The following is a 23,375-nucleotide window of genomic DNA, read 5'->3' as shown; positions in this document are numbered from 1 at the left end:
TATTCAGGAAATTCGACCTTGATGGGCAGTTGCAGTTCTCTAAGGACAGCGGACTAATATTTGCCTCGTTGGCGAAACAAAAATATGATGCACCACCGCCAGCTTCAATGGGTAATCTTCCGCAAAGGCTGTACTCAATCCATGCACTTTGTACTTTATTTTATGCAAGGGTAAATGCCTCAGGGCATACAGGGGTATCGGATAGGGGTGGGTATGGGATAGGGGTGAATAAGGATGATTAAATGAATGAAAAAAGATTTCCGGATCTAATGATGTCCAAGAGTGATCGATAATGTTGTCCCTGCGTCAAAGCAGTGTAATCGCTCGGATTATGCGCCGAAAGTCCCGCTGCTGCGAGGTGCCGGAGCCTCCTCGGTTTCGGTGCAGGGATTCGTCAAAACATTGTCCATAACCTGCCCACAGCTACAACCGAGACCTGCTACGGTCTTCTCTCGTAAATTTAGATGCATAAACTAATGAAGATATAGCTTAATTTTTCCGCGTGTACTTATTTATCTTTTTCGGTTGACCGCTTTTTCACCGGCTGGCAAATATTAAACGTTATCGCTCCGCGCAGGACGCGCCTGCGTGTATCGGAAGTTTCTAGAATGTCATCGATGGTTCTGTCCCTTGTCTGTTACCGAACTTTGTGTAATCTGGTTTTATGCGGGACGCGAATTGTGTAGTACTTCTTGGAAGACACCCAGGCGATTACTCTCTAACTTTCGATGACTCATGTATCAAAGCCGACGAGTTTGACCCGCAGATCAGATTTCGACGTTGGCTGACTGTGCTGGCCGCTATGGTTGTACTTTTGAGTGTAGCCTGTTATTTTGTGGGCACAGCTTCGCCTAATAAAGAGTTACTCTTGTTATTCACACTTTTGCTCCTGTGTCCCTGACCCTCACTACTACATCACATCCTCTTATTTCTCAAAGTGTTGCCACAGCAGCAAAACCAATGAAAAATCTTAAACTCCCACGGAAAGTTACACCCGCTGCAGTCACTAGGAGTACACGTGGACCTACGCTCACGCGAAGGTCCATCGTCGACGCGCTCACTCATTCGAGGTCTCATTCTCGGCTCCGCAGACTGACCCAAAGGACACCTGCTCGGTCGGGGCTGTGAACGTAGAGTAGCCCGTATAGTAAGTGTTGCATATCGAACGGGCAACAGCTGCGAGCCAATAACAAGGACGCGTCCTTGTCTGGCGCGGCCCGTTTCGTGAATGTTCCCTCAGCTACGCGAGGCGGCGCAGGGTCCAGCCCGGCACGGTTTCCGCTTTGGCGTACACGTAGTGAGTAGACGGACACGCCGCGCAGGCACCACTTTGCCGCGCGCCCACGCCACGCGAAAACCGCGCCCGCGCTTAATCGGCACACGCACCAGCGAGCAGCAGCGTCGCCGCCGAGTTTGTACGAGAGGCAAAAGTGCACGAATTCGAGGCTACCGACTAACGTAAAAAAACACCGTCTTCCCCAAGCCGAACTCGAATCCAGGAAGCGGAGATGAGGTTTCCGCGATCTTGAGAACAAGAAGAATGAAAGGAAAGGAAGCACGCGCTTCTGTAGGTCAACAGGGGGGGCGGCGTCCGTGCGGCGGGACGACGTCTTCCCGGAGAACGCCCGGCAAATTTCGGCGCTTGGGAGACTATGAATGAAACAGCTGCTGCGCCCGCTCTCTCCCTCTCTTGCACAAACGTTGCGCGAGGGAAAGAAAAGAAGTTACGGGCCGGATTCGTTCGGAGGCCGCCGCCTCCGTCCCGGGATATTGACCCGGACGACTGAATCGCGCGCACGCGCCACGAGGGGGAGCTGAACGCCAGCGCTCGACTCAACCCTCTCGTGGCGACCGTTGGAGGGCGCCGCTTGCCTCACCTCCGACTGCGGTTCGGTACACGAAGCCCGCTCGTAGTGGATGCGGCGGCGTCGCGGATCCCTAAACCGGTTCGCTCGGTGCTTCGCCAGTTTTCGCCCCCGCGGCCCCGGCGGCGCAACAACCGCTAGCTCGAAAGCAGTTTGTGTTCGGATCGCACGGAGGCAAGGTGCAGGTGTTGGTGGTTCGTGTGGAGGACCTGCGCGCGATGACCGCCGCCGTGGTAGCACCACGACGAGAAGACCCTCAACCTATCAGGTGCTCCCACCGTCAGGTAGTGATGATGGCGAGGTTCTCGTCACTGCCGATCGGAATACCGCTGGCCGTGTGCGTGGTGCTCGCCGCTTCCGCGGTCGTCTGCTGCGGCGCGACGACGCCGGACTGCAGCGCGCCGCGAGACCTGCTATCGTCCACGCTCGGAGGCGGCGACCACAGGTGGACCGAAGTGCTCGCCGCGTCGCCCACGTCCGGTGAGTTCGTTTGTCGCGCCCCGTATTTCGCGCGGTCGCGCACGTGCGCTTGCACCGCGTCCGTTTTATCGTTTGATTTGCGCGGCCATATGGTCGTTGATTTCGGTCTCCGCGTGCCGCTCCGTGCGTCGGCCCGGCGCGCGCCGGCGGTCCAGCTTTGGTCGCGGCCGGCGCTCGTATACTTTTTTTTTCGCAAGGAGGCAGGGCCGGCCGTTGCTGGCCGCAGGAATGCGCACGAGCGAGCTTTTTCTTTCTTGTCGCCGCCTCGGCTGCTGCTGCTGCCCCCGGGCGGGTTGAGGGGGGTTCCGGGGTTGGAGGGGGACCGGGGGGTACGCTTCCTTTTGTGACCGAGAGTGTGTGTGTGCGTTTACGTGGCCGAGCATCTCCACCGGCAGCAGCACCGCGCCCTCCCTCCTTTTACTTCGCGCCTCCGTCTATACAGCGACGGCTTTATTCCCACGGCCCTCGGTGAGCAGCGAGCCGCCGTCGCCGCGGGCGGCCTGCGCTCGCAGGCAAGGCATCCTGCTTCCTACCTGGGCTGACGCAGGTTTCTGTTGTCCCTCCCTAACACCGCCGCACAAGAGCCGGTGGGGGCCACCATTTTCGGAGAAGTCTTCTTCTCTCGCGGAGAAGAAAAGGTACCGCGGCTGGAACTCTCGTGCATCTTTTCTCTTGCTTCAGGGTCTGTTTTGGACCGGTGCTGTACGCGCCTTGCACGGTCGGTCCTTTTCGAAGCGCGCGCTCTACGGCGAGACGGCTGTCTCGTTTCAGACGAGAGCGCGCGGGCGTTTTGCGTGCAAGGCGTGGGGACGCCGAACGGGGACGCCGCAAGAAACCTTACATCGCCGTGCCGAAAAAGCGTGTGTCCTGTCAGCCAGCCCAAGCGAGCACTCTCGGAGAAAGAGCGACAGGTCCGCGGTAGCAGCTGCGGCGGAGGCGACTAGTGGAGGGGTTTGTTCGTGATCGAAGCGTCACGTTGTGGACTCCGGAACTCGGCCCTGTCGGTGGAGGAAAGAAAATAAAATAAAAACGCATCTCGCTGACAGTTTGCAAGTTCTTGCGTTCGTGCTTTGGTCTGTATCCTGGCGCGCCTTTTGATCTTACCGGCTTGGCGACAGCTGCTGCTCAGGCGAGAAAACGCCACTGTTTTGAAACGCGATAGCCGACTACTACACAGAGGCAAAGTTGTTGTTATCGAAGAGCGAGCGTAATCGCTGAAGCGCAGTCAACATCTGGGGTGCATGCGTACCTTGTTACACGTTTCGGATTGCCGCTTATGCTTTAGAATAGTTCGTTATAAGCGGTTTTTCGTTCTAACCGATTCATCCTCCCATTGCGCTCCGCCGCCATGCGATGTACTTACTTGTCGGAGTGGTCCAACCCTATTTCTGCAGTTTAGGTTACGAAGCGCACTCGAATGCTGTCGCTTGGTGGGATACCGAAACTTTCTCGAGAGACCCGAGGGGCTTTATGTGCCTGAAGCGTTTTTTTTTCGATTTCGCTGCGAATTGAAGCACTTCGCCGGATATCGCCGTAGTCTGGCAGCCCGTCTTCCGCAATATCTCCCCACTGTAAGTGTCGTGGACCCTTGATTTTGCAGATCAACCGAAGGCCACCTTCTTCGAAAAGAGGATCGTTGAAGCGTTTGTTTGTGCCGGACGAATGATTAGCCGGCGCTCTAAGTGCAAGGCGTGTCGCATAGCTTGCGAGATCACTGCGGTGGAGCCGGAAACGACGTGTACAAGATGGTTCGGGCGCAACTCGGTAATGCGCGATACACGCTGTAGATCCGAGTGGCCCTGCGCCTCGTGTTTTATTGAGGAAGTCTTACGGGCACGTATGGGGTTGATGCAGTCGAACCTCGATTTCGTGAAAGGCGTTATTACACAACTTGGAATTCCTCGAAGTGCTTTCGATTCCCCTTCACATATACGTAGAGCTTAGCCCGTTGTAAACCTCAGAGAAGCGAACTCAACTCAATGTGTCTCCCGATTTAACGTAGTCTGGGGTGAGGGGAGGTACCTAGGCTATGGGTATGCTGTGTTGCAGTGCAGGAGTGGAGTCCACTCCTGCACTGCGTCGCCACTCCCCCGAAGAAACGCAAGACACACTCAACGGGCACGCTGCACAATAAATGCGTATACTTAGGAAGAAAAAAAACTACCTATTTTCTTGGGCTATTATGCTATCCGCATGCTAGTTTTAACTGATCTCGATTTAACGAAATAATTCGCATGCACGGAAAATCGAGGTTTAAGTGTACCCGCAAATCTTGCGCGAAAAGAAATTGAGAGAGCAGCAAGCAGCTCGTTTGCTTGTCGATTCAAGAGGCTGCGTTCGGTGCGTCATTGCACGAGAGTGCTTTATTTCAGCGGAGAACATTTCGATTGCGGGTGGTTTCGTCAGGATGGCTTCGTGCTTGCGTTTCACAACAGATGTTCGTTTCGATGGGCTGCAGCTTGCAAGGCGACAAGGACTGCATGCATCACGAGCCGGCCAGCCTGTGTAGTTGCGCACCTCTTGCGTCCGTGACAGGAAGCGACGGAAAGGAGAAACGTATAAAGCGGAAGTTGAAATGAAAAAGCGTGAGTACATGCATTTGGGCCTCAGTTTAGCGCGTGCGGGCTGCGAAGTGGTTTGGTTTTCTTTTCTTTGCAAACCAAGAGGGAAGAATATCGCTTATGTCTGCTGGTTAGTCGATTACCGACCGTATAGCTTCGGGTGCAGTTTATTTTTTGCTTTCCTTCTTGTCTTCCATTCTTGCATTTCTTTTTGTCCATGGCCTGATCTTCAAATTGGCGCGAAAGCTTGGGCTTGTTGGTGATTCACTGGAAAAAAAGGACACAGCACAAAGAAAGACAGAGAGCGACACGCACACAGCGTTGTACTTGCAGTTTATTCATGAAGGAATATATACATAGGCTGTTACCATGCGCAACATGTGAATAATCGGCAAAAAAGTCTGGAGCATAATTTCCAATGTTGATAATGATAGCCACATGCATACATTGCACGCTGAATGTTTGCCATTCAAATCTTCTTAAGATCTGCTATTTCCCGAGATGAAAGTGCAATCGAAGGAGAACTGACGTACGCGCTATCAAACTTCCTGGTGAAATCTGCCTCAATGATTTCACGTGTCAGCTGTGAACTATGTTTAGCCAGCACTTCGCCTTTTTTTTTTTATTTTCGAGTAGGGCTTACACCGGTGATCGCTGCAATTAATACCCGAATGGCCCTGTACCGTGTTCTAGACATGGTTATGGCGCTCCCTGAGACGACCATTTAAGAACCTTCCTGTCTCTCCCACGTACTTTTTTCCACAACAGAGAAGAATCACATACACCACGCCAGTGATGCAGGGCACTAAACCTTTCCTGTGTTTCACAGAACGACGACGACCACGCCTGGCTTGTGAAGCACACTTGCAAAGCTTCGCTAGTTTTTCCGGAGCGCAAAAAAAAAAAAAAGCACCGCAACACGAGCGCCTTGTCCTACCCTCTTCAGTCTGTGGGACACGTCATGTATTTACGGAATCACTGCAAGCTTTTCCGCGACAGCAGATACTTAAGCCTTCGTGTATCGGACAGATAACAAGCGGTCAACCTAAGCATGAAAACTTCATTGCCTAGAATGCGGACATGACTTTCTGAGAGCACTGACGAGGCAGTTTTAAATGTGCTGACTGGAAAGAGAGAAGCAGTTTCCCGCTCCTCGGTTCGAATAACCAGCACAAATGTCTTATAGCCTTGTCTGGAATCTTCTGAAGCCCCGCCATGCTTCGACGCACTGAAGCGGTACTGCTTGATGCCCTGGTGAGGCGTTGTTGTTGCTGCTGTTGTTTTTGGACAGTTTAGCAATTGTAGAAGTTGGGCACGCTCCGATTGCTATTTTTGGACTGAGCAACAGAAGCAAACGCCGAGGGTCGTCTGCTGCTTTGAACCGAGACGCGAACCGTTCTGCTAATATCAGCCGCACTGTCCAGCATATCGCGTGGCTGGGCAGCATCGGAGTACGATTATTGCGGGCTTCGATCGGTCAACTCCGATGTGTGGGTCTACCACCACCATCATCATCATAGTCCTCAATTGATATGGGCCGTGTGTAGGACGACGATCGGCGGAGATCTGCAGTTTCCCCTGTTCCGCGTCAGCCGACCGAACCCCAATAATTCTAGTTCCACGTCTAATTTCGCCACCTATTCATCTCCCCACCTCGACTGCATTTACTCTCTAACAGACCGCCGGTTATTTTCCTTATTAGCCCCGAGAATTAGGAGTGGCGCCCTCTCGCGAGTGACGTCACGGCCAGGACGCCGCTCGCTCCGGCTCGCTCGGCTGCCGCGCGCGCTCGTTCCCTTCGTGTATCCTTGGGGTATGGATGGCTCGAGCCGTACGTATTGAAGAATACGTCGGCTTCTTTCAGCTGCCATACCTTAACCACAGTTTCTTCTTCAAAAGCGTGTGAGTCAAGAAACTTTGCGGCTTGGATATCGCAAGCTAAGTAGCGTTAAAGGGGTCTAATAGGTTTTGCAATGCATATATGCGCCGTGTCTATTGGTAAATTTTGACTAAAAAAAGAATATCTGCAAATTCAACGCGCGAAGTTGTGTATGATGCTTCGCTAAACATTTAACATTCCTTTAGTATTTAGCTATGAGAGGCATTGCATCTTACGTGGAAGAAAAATTTGGTAATTGGCGTCAACATGTTATCTGATTTTAGAAAGACACTGCCCAGCAAAGCTCTCATCATGATTCCTATTACTCTGGTGTGTTCTATTCAAATATGGCCATTCATTAATGCGTCAAAAAATAGTTAGGCGCGCATTTCTTATGAAAAAGTTTGCTGCTACTTTCATCCCCCTCTGAAACAGGCCTCCTAAAAACGAATTGCTCATGGCTGCTAACACGACGGCGCGTCATGTAGAGTATTTACATAGTTAATTCACAAACACCATAGTAGCAATCACCTGAGAGAAAAGTTTCGCTGTTAAGATCGAGAGCCACTCAATTGAAAGTGATGAAATGTTTCATAGTGGCCCTCAGTAGCCTTTATCGACAATATGGCACACCCCTGATCACGTAACGGTAGCAATCGATGTCCGTATGGCGAGGCACGCTATGTTCGCGAAACCCATCAGTTCACTGCAACTTCGAATTAAAACCATAAAGCATGTTTTTTACAGCGCCAACTGGAATGGCTAAAGTATTCTCGAGCTACTACACCGCAGCTTAGATTTCCTGTATACAAAAGGAAAATTCAAGCACCTTCTGTCTCACCATGTCTCGATCCAGCGTTATTCAATTATACAAACGGATAACTATTCGCTTCGTCGGTACATAAAAGAGAACCTTGCAGGCAAATTAAGTTTGCTCCAATCCAATCGCAAACATTCATAAAGAAAGCACCACAAGCCTTACATATAGTTTTACTTGATTTCTGACCCTCCACCGGGGGAATTTCGATATCTTCAATATGTCCCATACTACTAATCATTTACGCTTCGACTTCTTTCTGGCTGCAGCTATGCGGTCCAGCAGGCATACTTCACTAAAAAAATTAGGCCGAGCAGCCTGTGTCAGTTCGCCAAACAGATTCGTCATGTATATTCCTCAAGCAGCAAGCGCCAGTAAATTTCTCAAGTGAGTTTGATTTGATTTATTAATTTCCATTTACACACACACATGTACAGAGGAGTGGTAAGTGGAGGTGGATGAGGGAAAAAAGTCGCACAGACGCGGCTTGAGGTAACCTCACCCCCTTAGGTACAATATGGCTGCATGGGGTAACACATCAAGCGCCATATAAATTACATTTATATAGTGGCCATAAAACATTGCAGTTATACAATATATGAAAGAACAGTGAAATATTTCCACAATAACAATGCAAAACACACTGCGGCATTGAAATAAATAAATAATATACACTTGGTAATATAGACAAAAAAAGAAGAACATAACTTACATTATTAATCATTAACAAATGCGCCCTAAAGAGGTGAGTTGAACGTGTAACACGGAAAAGGAAATATATATTGGTACATTCCTATTTGTACTCTGTAAATAGCTGTAAGCCTTCATTAACTTTACTTCAAATTTCCGCCGCTTAAAAAAAATAAACACGTGAAGAACCGCCTAATGTTGACAAGCAGTTAAAGAAGCAAGTGAGGCGTGTAGAATCTAAGCTCCAGTATTAGTTAAGTCCCCGCGCTACTGCCGAGCGTTTCTCTGGGGAAATGCAAAAATTCGATATTATACCATGAACTACTCGTCGTGAGCAAACCTATTTAGCGGAATAAAATCAACGTAACTGCTGTAGAAGTCATATATAGCCAGCTTTGTGACATACTTGTTGCACCGCGGCAGGTATGGTATCATAACTGGATTCCTATAGGCTATGCTTTTGCGATTGTCTATCCGCGCATGAAAAACCCGCAATGGGCTGGTCTGCGTCGCTTCGGCTGGCACTGTAGCGTTGCCTTCGAGAGCTGCATTGTTGTCTAAGAAATTAGCTCTTTGAATAAATGTTCGCAAAGGAAGACGTCGTAAAAATATATTTGAGACGACCACCATAAGTATACAAGCAGAGAGAACGAGGGCGAACAAACGAAAACACCGCAGAAAGCGCCCGGACAACGCCCGAACTGTAGCAGACGACAGGCGTGAGTCCGTGCCCTGACGTCACGCGAGCGGCGCTCGCAGCGCCGCTCGTGTTCGTTCTCGGGGCTAATAGTGCACGACCCGCCAAACTCATCTTGTTCCCTCCCCTTAATCGCCCTCTTCATCGTAACGATGTACCCTGCTGTGCTCTCGAACGCCTCGCTATCTTTTAGCCGTACGTTTTACGTTCCATCACTGCTCGAGTGTGTGGTCTTCAGCACGATTCCAAGCTTCTTTGTTATAATCTTCCAAATTTCGGCCCTAGATGCGATAACACTGGTACATACAGAGAAAAGCAGAGATAGATCAACTTTATTTCCAGACGTCTCTCGGTCCGAGCTGGAGGCGAAGACGAGTCATGCATAGCGCGTGGAAATGGTGCAGAAACTGTTGAGCATATTCTGTTGGAATGTCGGAGCATCTCCATCTAGCGATCAACGGGGAAACAGCTAGCTTGACCGAGACATGAAGTTTTAGCTCCACTATAGGGGAGAGGGAGGTGGCGCAAATGAAGGGATAATACGCAACAAAACGAACTTTTCTTTTTGCGCTGGATGATGCAGTTTAGACTACAGTAGTAGTTAAAGATTTAAAATGCATTAGGTACATTTCAAGAATGAGCATGCTGGAATGGTGCCATCTACGCTTTTCAAGGAGGGTACTCATATCATCATCGCCATCAGCATGTTGGGAAATTCGAGTCCAGACGCTCTTGAAAAATCGGTCGGCTGCTGCCCACTACCCCTATAGAGAAACCGTTTGTGAGCTTTACACAGATTTGCTCCGAATGGCCCTGCACCAGCTAGTGCGGAGTCCATGGGGGCAGTACTCCAAAGAGGGCAATGTACGTGTCATAGCGGCGTTCTTATCTTATAGCCTTCTTGCCGTACTTGTGGTTGTCATTACCGCACACACACACAAGACAGAGAAATGAAACTAGGCCACCAATTGTCCCGCTGAGAGGGACACCACGCCCCTCCCCAGCTTGATCAAGAGGAGGAGCGCTATTTGCAGAACTTGAAACGCTTCTCCGTCGTTACGCAACAACGGCCGCATGCCCGCGCGTCTTCACCAGCAGCCCTGCCTTCCTGCGTGTCGATGTGTCTCGCTGTGTTCTATTCAGCAACCGCAGCTGGATCAGAACCAATTGCATCCGCAGCTGTGCGTTTCCGGTACGCGTGTAGCTAGCCTCTTACATCTCTTACAGGAGGCGTAACACGTGGCTTCTCAACTTGGAAGGTTGTCATTCTGTCGCCCTTCTCGGGGCACCGCGTTCCACGGAACGCGATCGAGCGCACAGTTTGCTTGCGTTATTCGCTTATGCTAATCGCGATAACTTTCCTGTAAAGGTGCGCGTTTTTTGTCATTCTTAGGCGGTGACAGCAACACTCATTCCCAGCGGTAGCGGTAATTTTCTCTAAACAGCCAACGATACCCAACACCTTGTACAGTGACAAAAAAAAAATGATTTGACTGATATTTCATTAAGGAAGGTTTGAAATGTGCTTCTGAATAATACGCCACTGCAGTAAAGCCCTTCGAGCTTGTGCTTTTGTCTCTGTGTGTGTGTGTGGGGGGGGGGGGGGGGAGGGGCTATTTCGGGTATTGCATTATATTGTATTACTTTGTGGTTATAATTGTTACGTCTTCACGTCAGGCTTCTTGTCCGTTTTCTTGTCCGCCCTTTTCGAGCGCCCTATTTTACTTTATCCAGACTCGTAACCAAAGTGAACAGCATTTTTCTTTATTCCTCCTTAACGAAAAAACAAAATTCGAGCTCGCTGTTGCAGCTACACAGCGGAAACTACTTTTTTCGTTATGAATATGAAATGAAGGTTTTCGGCAATAATCGAGTTTGCCCGTGGGCAGATTCCATTTAACGTAGGAAGAAGGCGTTCCACTACAGTTCAATACTTCTCGTTCCCTAAACGTTTCAAGGGATCTTTGCAAAGAAAAAATAAAAAGCTGTCCACCTGAAGGCGAAGCGCTTCTTGTTGTTACGAACTTGCACCGCTGCGCCACGATTACGGCTTTGTGGTCCCGTAGCGCTCTTCACCCGTTTCGTGACAGAGCGTTGGTAGCGAAGACTCCGAGCCTGGCGTCGATGAGAATAACAAAAGGGACTTTATACATTATATACAGGTTATCATACAGGACATAAACGGATCGGCACTGGGGCCGAGAGCTCACACAAACGCGACTGTTCTCGCACGACGGCGTCCGGCGAAAACGCGTGACACATCTCACCCCAGTCGGGAGCGACCCTCTCTCCAGGTGGGGTCGGCGGATCCTGTTTTCGAGCGGCGTGTCGCTGCTTTTATAATCCCCGAGGCCCATTGTCACTCAAACGGCCCAATACAAAGTCAGCACACGACGGTCGTCCGAGGGGTCCAACCAGCGACCGCGCTGGCCACTCGGTTCAAAGTTCGCGCGCGCGGTGACCTCCCGGCAAGGGAGGTGCGGCGCCGGGCCGTCGGGCACACGCGGACACGTCAAAACACGCTGCTCCGCCGAGGCTTCTCCCGCACGAAGGCGCAGCATCTTGACTTGTGAAGGGAGAATTATGGCGCTCGCAGGATAGATTCTGCATCTTGCAGATTCGGGATCCGGGCTTGTGGTAATGGCACAACACTGTTTACTTCCGGTTTGTGGTGTCGGTGCCCTCCGGAAGCGGAAATGAAAGTTCCCAGCTCTCAGGTCAAACTTCACGAGTTTTGGAAAAGTGACTCATTTAATACATAACTGAGGACCTAGAGAAAGCATAGTTTTTTCGAGGCGCTTTGACCGGTGCTGATACTTTGCGGAACAACTCTTAAAAAGAAATAAAAAAGAAATTGCGCACCTACAAACTTCAAAACCACCTAGTAACCTAGTAGTAACCATCTGCAAAAAGTGAACTGCGAATGCTTTCAATGACAAGGGTAACAGAGACTAGGCTTTTGCATGGACAATGTTTTGTCCATGTTTTGCATGGACAAAACATGGACAATGAAGAAATCGACAATGTCGACAGAAAAAAAGGCCAAATAACGGCCTGATGCAAAGTGTAACCAAATGCCAGTTTAACTGCGATAGACATATTCTTTCTGAAGTGGTGATCATCGTTGGCACGATGATTGCTTATGCAAACCACTGTAGTTTGCAGTGGACGTTCCAACTTTCGATTCGAACTATTGTTATGACGTTCTGCGCGCACCAGAAAGGATGGGCACCTTTCTGGCACCAGAAAGGATGGGTGGTTTTAGATTCTCCTATTTCCTGGTGACTAATTGTCAGAATTTAGCCTTTTTAAGGAGCAAGCTATTGCCGAGTTGGAACTATTACAATTTATTTTTAATTGATATTTGCCGCTGCAGCCTGTGGAGTGCGGGTTAGCTTTGCAGGAATCCACTCGAATGGAACTCGCTAACGTTGTCATCTGTGTAGGAGGCGAGTGTAGATAGTCAAGGAAAAGACGATCACGGGCGTATAACTCGATCTCCAAAGCGACACTCGAAGCGACACCCAAGGACACTACCGAGGGCGGGATGCAAGAAAGAGCGCGCCCTGTCTGCTCCTAAAAGGTCGCCGCTTCACTTTGATGCGACTAATGGCTTGTTACGGCGTCAGCAGTTTCCGCCCCTCTTTGATTGCATCAGTGTTTGCTTCCTAAAATAACTGGCTAAACTCGTTCTCTTTCCGGACAGGAGTCGGAGGGAGCCGGGTGCCTGTGGCACGCGCGACCTCGCGGTGTACGACATATTTGTTGGGGCACGAGGGCCGGAAGCGGTCGCGTCAAAGTATACACCTAGTCTGCCTTACTTGCGGAGAATGCCCTCCTCCAGGAGCACTCTTTTCTCCACACATTTGAATTTGCTCGGTCTTCCCACCGTATATCTTCCCTATACACTCGTGTTTGATTGGAATGGCCGATAGCGCCCAGTGCAGTGCCTGTGGTGTCGCGGAGACTATAGAATTTCTACTGTGCTACACGTACTGCCCATCTTTTGAAAATGAAAGACATGACCTCTGCGCAGCTCTAAATCAGTTAGACAGAAAACCGTTCTCCTTGAACAAGCTCTTGGGTCCGTGGCCTCGCATATCGCAGCTACAAAAGGGCGCAAAAACGCTGCTGCGATATTTGAAAGCTACCGGATTGAATCACCGTCTGTGATTCGGACTGAGTGACCTATCGATGTCCCCAGTGGACTCTCTCTTCTTGTTTTAATCTTTCCCTCCCTTTTTCCCTTTCCCTAGTTTAGGGTAGCCAACCGGACTCATTCCTGGTTAACCCACCTGCCTTTCATTTATCATTTACTCTCTCTTGGGAGAGTTCAACCTCTCCATCGCAAAAGCTAAGTTATGCCCGATGCTCGGCCTCATAAAGCATGTCAACGAAGCCATCCAGCTGGACTCGGCGTCGTCAGAACCAGCTGCACTTATAGGCAGGGACAATGCGCTATGGGAATGGGAGTTGGTCGCAGTTTTTCTCTCTGTCTCTCGCTGCGTACGTTATACTGTCAAGCTTGAAGCGAATTCACCCAGATAGACGCGCATCATAAATGCTCTCAGCAGAAAGGCATCACAGAAATGTGCGCGACTGCTGCCAGTGCGCGCAGTGAGGGTCTCCGCAATGGAGAACTGGGCCATAAATTTTGACCGCGCCATTTAGCTTGTCTCTGTTTTAACGCTCTACTCGCTCGCATTTGCGGCAGGGAAATTTTCCCGGATCCAACCCGCCATCCCTTCGACTCGCTCAACCTCTGTGTGTGCATCGGTGCCTAGAACCTGTTCTTCGCGCTTGCGAAGCAACTCGTCGTCGGCGGGCGGAAGTCGTTCGCAGTCTATGCGAGTGTATTTCCTTTTCAGATAAAAGGCCGGCCCACCGTGCCCCCCCTCCCCCCCCCCCAAGTCATCTTAGTTAAAGAAACCAGCCCTGAGAGCAAGAGTAGCAGGCTAGAGCACCTTAGCTGAGGCCAACCTCCTTGCCTTCTTTCAATTAAATTATATATATCTCTCTCTTGTTTTCGTATATAACATACTATAGCTGTCTCAGGTAACTTTAGCCAGGGTTCAAGAACGTATGCGAACGCCACGTAGCTGGACCGAACAAAAGGTAATGTTGTTTGCCGTCGCCTGAGGATAATAAAACTATTCTTTCTTATTTCCGCCTAAATGGAAATTAGTCTTAATTAATCACCATATCAAGTATTGCAATTAGATTAAAAGTTTCAATGAGAAAATTGTAGAGCGACATGAAAAACTCCCGATACAGCTTTCTGCTCCTCAATATGTGCTACATAAAACTTTTTTCCGAGCCTGAAAGGAGCCCGCGAACACACGCGAAGTGCCTCGGGCGGCAGTCGCGCGCCAATTTCCCGTGCACACACACACACACATTATATATATATATATATATATATATATATATATATATATATATATATATATATATAGCTTGCGTAAATTACTAACCGAACATAGCAGGATTAGCCCACCCTCCGCAGGGCGCCCGACCTTTTTCCGGATACCTTTCACGTTTAATGAACAGCAGCTAAGGCGACAGCAGCGGGATAAATTAATCCGAGAATCTCCGCGGCGTTGGGCACGCACTCGCAAGAGAAAAACGCGAGTGTTACTTTGTGGTGTGATATATAGAAGCTGCGTACTTGCCAGAAGTGAAATACGCTGGACGAAAATGAAAGAAAAAAGAACGGAAGCGGGAGAAATAGAGAGAGATGGAGGGGGAGGAAGGAGGGAGTAAAAGCGGTGTCGTGTCGCGTTGCGTAATGCGTGGAACGGTTGCATAAGGAGGCCGCCGCTGCGACAGCGGGGGTGCGTTAAGAAAGAGGGCACGATTAAATGGGAGGAGGTGATCTGCGGGAAAGAAAGGGAGGACGGACAGAGAGAGAGAGAGATAGAATTAAAGAATGGCGACGTGGACTGAGCGCAACGGGGGTTGCGCAATAGGAAGTTGCGCCGCGGGAAAAAAAGAGTTCCACGTGCCGCGAGTCTCACTTAATGCTTTCCTCTTCTCGTACGTCAGACAGACGGCCGGTCCGAGTGGTCGAATACTCGTTATTTCTCTTTCGGAAAATCGGGCACGAAACGTGGGAACAGGTACACGGTGTCGTAATGGTTGGTAGAATAAGTTCGCTAATTAACGTATAACTAAAGATATTTGTGGCATATAATCGTTGCTGTGTGTGCGGAACCTGAACACACGCACTGCAACTGGGGTTATTAAACGTTGCCCTGTTTGTCTATACGCCGACTCAGTTTAACAGTGTGCTTGCGCGGCTCTAAAGGTTTTGTTTCTTTGCTTTTTTTTAGGAGAATGTTTTTAGTACAGCGGCACCGAAGAAGCATTTGATGAACACTCTGGTATGGCACCGCTGGTTAATGCAAGTAGCCCTATACAGCTTTCCTGCCAAGCGAACGGCGGCGCATATTTTACCGAGTCTCTCGTATTCCAACTTATCACTAAATCACTATATCAGTATATTGCTCCTTCATCTTTATTTTTATTGGTTATATGGTATTAAGAGATGTCGCCTTTAATAGGCGCCGGCTACTGCTTTCGTATAGGGATTTAAAAAAAATAAATGATAATAAACGTAGTGAAATCATAACACAAATTCCGGTAACACAAGTACACTAATGTAGCCCTATAAGTGAAAGACAGCTCCAAATCAGAAACACACAAAGTCCTCCTGCTGAGGCAAGTAAGTAAACGGATGTGCTCGAGCAAATGATTGACTTACTTACTGGCTAGAACATTCTGTTGGTCTTCTATAGGTGCACTTGTGGACTTGGTTTGAACGTTTCTCTTTTTTACATATTTCTTTCCGTACAATATTAAATACTATTTTAACGTGACTTCAACCTGTCTCATTGGCATGCTCCGACATCAGTGTTACACAGGCGGTTATGCATTCTGCCCGTCGCGCCTGGTGCTAAACGGACCCGCCTACCAGCTGGACGCTAGGGAAAGAACAAGGACGCGTATATGTTGCGCGCGCGAGAGAGAAAAAAATGAAAGAAGAGGAAAGAAAAAGTCACCCTCTTCTTCTGTCCGGAGTCGGGGCACAACGACGCGAAAGGGGCGGCGGATACCGAACGAGCTGCGTCGACTAATAGTCTCCCATCCCGACTATTTGCCGGCCAATCGTCTCGTCCTCCTCCTCTACATACCGTTACGTACACGCGCTAGCAGATGCGCCGCGTTCGCGCCGTTGACGCTACGGGAAGGCGGCTGCGACCGTGACGGCGCAGCGTGTACAGTCGGGAGATGGCCGAGCCCTCCTCGTCCTGTACGTACGCCGCCGGGCTACGCGCGCGCGCCGAGGTCGTCGACACCGGCGCGCGGCCCCTTCTCATCTGCCGCCAGCGGAGGAGTGGCGCGCGGGAGCGCGTCCTCTCGCCACGGTGGTGCCCGCGTGCGTTTGCGCGCGCCGTCCTGCCTTCATTACCGCGCGGGTGGACTCGAAATAAAGCAGCAGCGCGCGTCTCTACGACGTTGGGAGCCGGTGGTTGTCTGCGGTGGCGGCGCCGGATCTCGCGGCGACATCGCGTCGGCCGCGGAATGCGGCCGCCGGTGCACGCATCTGCGTGCTAGCGTCTCCGCCGCGTGCGGTGATTACGGTAATGGTGTGTATATGGTGATGGTATGCAGCGGCGGGGGGGGGGGGGGGGGGGGGCGGGGGGGGTGTCGAGCCTCCTCGCCGCCCCGTTGAAACGATTACGCGTGCCGTCTGCAGCGGACGCCGAGCTGTGCCCCCCCCCCCCCCCCCGGTCTCCCCCTTTCTGTCTTCGTTTACTTTATGCAAGTACGGAATGTGTGCAGTTGTCGCCGTGTAAGCGTGGCGGCGTTGAGTCGTCGGTTTCGGCGTCGCTGGCGCAGAAAGTCTCGGCGTCTGTTAAACAACGCGCTTACCTTTCGTATCCGTTATAACCGTAACTGCCTGTTAAGTCACTTCGTTTACCGCGAGCGGCACGAACGCGCATGCGCAGCACAGGCGTGTTGTACTCGGAGCGGCTGGAATGCGAGTGTGTGCGATTGGGTGCTTCACTTACGTGCCTCCGCATACGTATTTGTATGGAGTGGAATATGTATATACGTGCGGCGCTTTTCCTTTGTGAGCTCCCAGCTTCCACGCAATGCAAACGCGGGCGCACGAAAGTCAAATTAAAATGGAAAGTTTCACACTTACACCGCCGGCGCTGTGCCGTTACCCGACATGGAAGAATGTCTGGACAGGCTAGGTTTAGTGTCGGACAGGTCAGCTTTCGTCAAGAGGAAGCGACGCGTTCTTCCTCTCGCCTGCTGAGTGTTCTAGCGAGAACGAGCGCGAGAGGCGCCGCAAAGCGATATATGTACGCCAGCATCACTCTCGTGCAAGGGGGCTTTGGCGCTCTGCCCGGACGTACGCCTTTGCAGGCTTTCACTGTTGCTGTGCTTCTTTTCTTTGGCCGTTTGGCTATGAACCGCAGTTCCCGGTGGTGAGGCAATCTGGGATTACAGCGCCTGCTTCACGTCCCTCCTCCAAACCGCACCCTCCCATTGCCGGCTGCTTGGTTCGCGTCACTTGCGTAACTTAACGGCGCCGATAAATGAGAAGGATGTTGTCAGCGGGCGGTAACCCAGATTTCGGCCCTCGGAGAAAAATCTCGCCTAAATAAGGCGAGCGAGTGGCGCGACCCGCGCCGAGCAGCTCTCCGTATAGCGCTCTCAAGGACGGGACGCGCGGGCCTGACGTCAAGGCAAGGTCGCCGGCACGAGAAACCCGTCCGGCGCCTGCCAGCCTCTCGGTCTCAGCGTCCAATTCTTCTATTCGCTTTATATATACGTACGCCCCCCTGGCCTGTCCGTGAACTGAAACCGACTATATAGGCGGGAGGACGTAGCGCGGAGTGTTGGGGGCGAGCTCTCCACCATTTTAAAAGCTGGCGCCACCGTCGGCGTGACGCGGTATGAGGGATCACGTGGACACAGCGGCCGCGTCCGGCGGCTTCGTAAGCTCCGAAGCTAGCCGAAAACGAAAGCTTTAAACCGGCTCATGCGCTTCGGGTGTGCGCTTGACAATACTTGAAAGCCCTATAATAGGTAGCGGCAGCCTTCGAAGTCGTCCAGCATGGCAGGCTACTTACTGCTCGGTGCCGGAGTGCCGGACGTACGCAACGAAGCCCGGCGTCAGCCATCGCACGTACCCGCGGGACAAAAAGCTGCGTGAAGCTTCGATCGCGAAATTTAGAACCAGCAAGCAGCCATCGGCTACAACTCGGCTGTGCAGCAAGCACTTCCGCGAGCAAGATTTCTGATACGACGACCGGTCTGCGGTGTTCGCGGTGGGTAGCAGAAATCGCGCACCGAGACACGCGCGCGTTGCCTGCACTAATATCATGAAGATTCGGTCTACGAACTTGTTGGTGCTATATACTGGCAAGTTCACTTGAATGGAAAGGGGACGGTAAAAAGCAGATTAAAAAAAAAGGCATGCTTGTGCTTGTGCTCATGCTTGTGCGTAGTACCGAACAATGAAATGTACTGGATGAATAGAAAAGAAGCAGCAGGTAATTCTTCGCTGAGAAGACCGATAAACATACAGCGCGACGCAACTTCAGAAATAGTGATATCGAAACATCCGATACTCCAGAAAAAAAAAAAAGATTCAGTCGTCACAACATGACGTCACAAGTTGCTGCCGTAGGCGTCGAAGTCTATAGTTATCAAAGTAATTATTTTTAACAGTTGTGCTGGTCTCCACGCGGCAACGATTGCTTATGCACTGTCAAATGCTCATGTGCTGCGACCCAAAGTTCGCTGCACGGCGCGAACACGCGCTCGCAGCGAAAGCGAAACATTGTGCGCGGACATGCATGCAGACGCGCAGTCGGTCACCGCGCGAACCCGTGCGGTCGCTGCATTGAGGCTTCATTCTGCTAAGCTCCATTTCGTTATGCCGACGGCCCACAACAAGAGCATGTTTCACATAGTTCGCTCTCAGCGATTGCCTACCTTTCACTCATGAAACCGGTTCGGGAGACTCCATCGCGCCATCTGTGCCCAGTGGGCGTTCACTGTACGTATTCGGTAACCATTAAGCTTTTTTTTTTCTGTTTGCCCAAGATTATTAAACCGACACCAAAAAAACTTCCTTCGTTTTGAGAACACTTACAGAAATGCCCAGGAGGGCTGCCGCGTGGTGTTTTTATTGACGGCCGACAGCCAAACCTGTGAGGAGCGCGCTGCGTTATCCCTCACATATACTATACGCAAGTGAGGCGCTTCCGATAGATGACGGCTCTGTAAGTCCTCCTGCCCAATAGTGACAAACCGCGTGGATTAAAGTGTTGCAAGTTGCGGTACCGCAATTTTCAGCTTAGCCCGAAGTGAGCGTGACGCAACACTTCTTTTCTCAAATCCTTGGTTGCGTCGCACTTTTCAAAGATCGCCGCAAGACCCTATGCGGCGGTGGACGCGCACACACGCACACAGACTTTGCGTCGCGCATTTCGTTATTTACGCCTTTTTGTGCAGGTTCAGTTGGAATAAGAAAAATTAGTGCGGCCACCAAATACACAAAAATAATTCGCAACTATACGCACTCCTTTTTCTTAATGGTACTTCTCAATCGCTTGAAACGCTTTGCGAAGTTTAGCCCATGCCACACTGCTCAGCAAGGCATTTAACTGCATTTCATGTGTGCATTTACGCTGATTTGGCTCTCCCGTTGGGCGATGCATCCTCTCTGCACTTACCGCATCTCATTCACATTCAGCGAGCCACATAAATCCGCACGCCGCGCCGCACAGGGGTGCTTTTAAAACGAAATCGGCCTGTCCGTGATCTGCGCACGAGACGGTGCGCGTAGCCGCGCATTTGGATCCCTTAACCTAAAGACATCGACGATGTGGCCTCTCCGGACCATTCGAAGGAGGCGCGATGGCTATATAGATCCAGCTCGCGGCGGATTCTCGTCGAGCGCGATTCGATGCCTCGAAGCGTCAAATGTGTGTATGCACGTGAGATCACGTCGCGGTATAATATGCATAGAAGGCCTGTGCGTACCTCTCGTGGCAGAGCCGTCGACGGTCGTTTCAAAACGATTCGTCTTGCTTGTCGGGTTGTCCCGTGTGCAAAAATATACGCGAAAGCTTCTTTTTCTTTTTTTTCAATGTCCACTATCGAGTCTTGGTAAGCCGCCAGTGATTTCGAAGTATAATGAGGCCGCCATGATGCATTGAAAACGAAGGAGTTAGCAGGGAATATATATATATATATATATATATATATATATATATATATATATATATATATATATATATATATATATATATATATATATATATATATATATAACGGCGCTTTTATATCTGTACAGGCGTGTGTTTCATTTATTACCGCTGCACCTTTGCTTCTTTCGTGCATGCCTTACAGAGAGTCGCGTTCAGTAGTTCTCTTGAATATCGTAAAACCCCGCTGCGCAAGGATTGGACATATGTACTAGATACCGCTGTAACTATTCCGAGTACCGGAATGTTTGTCGAACGCCGTCTTCCACGAAAAGGTTGCTGCTCGAATACAGTTCCAAATGGGACGTTTCTTTCTTTTTTTCTTTTTTTTTACACAGGTAAGCTCACGTACGTGACCCTTCAGCAAAAGTGTATACATGGACCACAGGCTAGCCAAGACAACAAAACTGAATTCATTTGTAATTCAGACGCCCAAGTTGAAATGAACAAGTGCACGGAAAGGTCGCAATCGCAAGTTTTGCACTGCAGTCCTTAATTCCAAGTTACACTCTTAGGGGGAGAAGAAAATCGTCTTCCCTGATCCGTGTGCTTCTTTTCGAGGAAATACCAGTCATCGAACTCGTTGAAGTCATGGGTGTTAAGTTGCTACGTCAAAAATAATTCCTCGTTTCCTGGGGAGAAGTTTGTGCCGGCGAAATCCCGGTTTCAAGACGAGACGAATTTATAGGAAACCAAATCTAAGGTATCGGAAGTTGCCGATTCGGTATGCTGCATTAAAAAAAAAAAAACGTGCTGTGGTTTAAGTAGGTTTAGTAAATGACATTAGGGACTAATCCAACGGCTAATTAAGAAACACTGCGGCCATTGGTTGTCCGCACAACAACCGCAGTTGAGCATGAGAGTTATCGTGTTTTTCTCAGAGGACACCCGCGATCAAGACTAAAAAATGTCAACGATTACGATGTTGACAAACACTGACAGGTTATTCGGCAAGTTAAGCTATACGTGGTCAGTATGGTACATTCGAGGTGGATCAGAAAAAAGGGAGCCAGTGGTTACATCGCTGACAGTTTGATTTTGGGCAGTACTTTAGTTTCTATGCTACAGCGAAGCCTTTCACGGGCCCATATAGAGGAAAGCTTACTGCTTGAAACCGTGTACTTCGGTAGGCTTCGACATCGCCCTGACCACTGCACTGTCGACGTGGCTTAGATGTGCCGTCGCGATGTCCTTGAGCTGACGGGTGGGGTCCTCACAGCAGTACTGCTGCGGAGGTACCCACAAAGCCCGTTTTCATTGCCAAAAAGAAAATGAAAAAATGGAAGAAAGAGGACTGGTGCCCTTAGTCATCGACGTGAGAACTCCATTGTAAACCGCAGTGGGCGGGAACTGCACATTTCTTCATGCTTAGTTCTCGGTGCGGTGCACGTCGCATGCATGCGGAATCGCGATATATCGTCTTCGCCGCGCGGTCAGGGGTTGCACGTGCATAGTATTACCTAAGAAGCTGCGCATTATACGAGAAATCCGTTTTCTTTTCGCTCAGCCTACGGGCTAGGCTGCGCGAGTGTCGGCGTGTACAGGGCTGCTCGATCTTAGTCCGCGTCGTTCATCACGAATGACTCGCTAATGAGTCGCACCGTATGGAGCGTTAGATCTGATCTGCGCTCAATGGGCGTATACACCTCTCTCCCTGAGACGCCAAACTGCCGGGTTACTCGCCACGCGCCCTCTGGTGGCGCCACTGGCTCTGCGTACAGGTGGGTAATTGTGGGTTATTCGTTAATTTATGCTTTCGTGTAACGGTGCGACTACACTGTCAGTAGGGTTCGCAAGGCGCCTTGCTGCGGTTGTTGCACGTTCGTATCGCCGAACCGCGGTTGTGAAATTTCGCGAAGCAGGCGCACAAAGGATCACACGCGAGCGAAGTGGGTGCGGCGCCGCTCTGTGTCGCGCGTAGCGTTTCTTTGCACGTGCGCTCCGGGAAATCTCGCACCTAGGCTTGAAACTGTGCCGCTAATGTGGTCGTGCCATTCAAAGCCCTGTTGTGACTGCTGCCGCATCGCCAATTTCCGGTGCCACTCGTTGCCCGCAATTAGGGGCGCTGGCGAAAACCTTTTTTTTTTTTACTTAAAGAGGGGTGACCTTGAGGCTTATTAAGTCGAGCAGGAAAGTATTAGGGAGTGTAACGGTAAAGTTCCCGGATTCAGGAGAGGAGCGCGCGATTTGTTGGAGCATTCAGCCACCTTTAATATCCAGCGCTGATCGCGGCTTGGGCGGCGTGGCGACGCCGAGTAATGTCGTTTGCCGGCCAAGTCCACTGCGGGTGCTGGGCATCCACCGGCTCATCACCTGGATGGTAAAAGGAACGAAAACTACGGCACATGCGTGATATGCCGAGTGTAATCTAAAGACAGCAATACGGAGATGGAGGAGGGAGAACAGAGACCGAGACTGGAACACGAAATCTTACTCGGCTATATCGAATTACCGTTCGCAACCGGAAGCCGCGGTAAACGTGCAACGATTTCTGCACCGTTGCGTAGGAGGATACGGTTCCGGCCTTGCACGGGTGTTGCCCGAATTCCACCCGCGCGTCAGCGCCTTGCTTAACACTCTCTCGTGGCTTTTACCGGTGCCAGGAGCTGGTGTGTATATACGGTCGTCTAAAGACATGGCATGTGTCTAGCGACACCGCGCGGAATATTTATTGATTCGTGAAGCACAAGTGGGAGTGTGGATGGTTCGTCGTTCCCAAAAGGACGTGGCCCCACTTTCTCTCTTCTTCTTCTTTTTCCTTTTATTCCCTTTACCCCTTTCCCCAGCACAGGGTAGCCAGCCGGTACTTACACTGGCTAACGTCCCTGTCTTTCCTCCTCTTTGTCTCTCCTCTCTTCTCGGTTTTCGTAACCGCTTGACATGGAAGGAAGGAAAGAAAAAAGTGGGAGAAGGAAAGGCAGGGAGGCTAGCCAGTTTAGCTCAACCGGTTTGCTACCCTACACATGGGAGCGATATGGGGAGATGAAAGATGGGGAGGAAAGAGAGAGCACATAGCACAACAAACCGCTTGACAAAGCGCATAATTGAAAGTTACATGGTCATCCTGGAGGAGAAAACGTTGAATGAATTGC

General features: G+C 50.5%; 1 protein-coding gene across 1 annotated transcript in view; it reads left to right on the top strand.

Annotated features, from left to right (window-relative positions):
- The first annotated feature begins 1,901 nt into the window (after positions 1 to 1,901).
- LOC135905597 (glypican-5-like) overlaps positions 1,902 to 23,375 on the top strand; it is a 174,511-nt gene continuing 153,037 nt past the window's right edge. Inside the window, exon 1 of the mRNA XM_065436546.2 lies at positions 1,902 to 2,345. Within this exon, the coding sequence (XP_065292618.2) occupies positions 2,084 to 2,345 (262 nt within the window). The 5' untranslated portion in view covers positions 1,902 to 2,083. The remainder of the gene's footprint in view (positions 2,346 to 23,375) is intronic.

The sequence above is a fragment of the Dermacentor albipictus genome, chromosome 1, assembly GCF_038994185.2.
Source record: "Dermacentor albipictus isolate Rhodes 1998 colony chromosome 1, USDA_Dalb.pri_finalv2, whole genome shotgun sequence".
Lineage (NCBI taxonomy): Eukaryota > Metazoa > Arthropoda > Arachnida > Ixodida > Ixodidae > Dermacentor > Dermacentor albipictus.
Note: the sequence above shows the minus strand (reverse complement) of the source record. Positions and strands in the feature narration are given on the sequence as shown.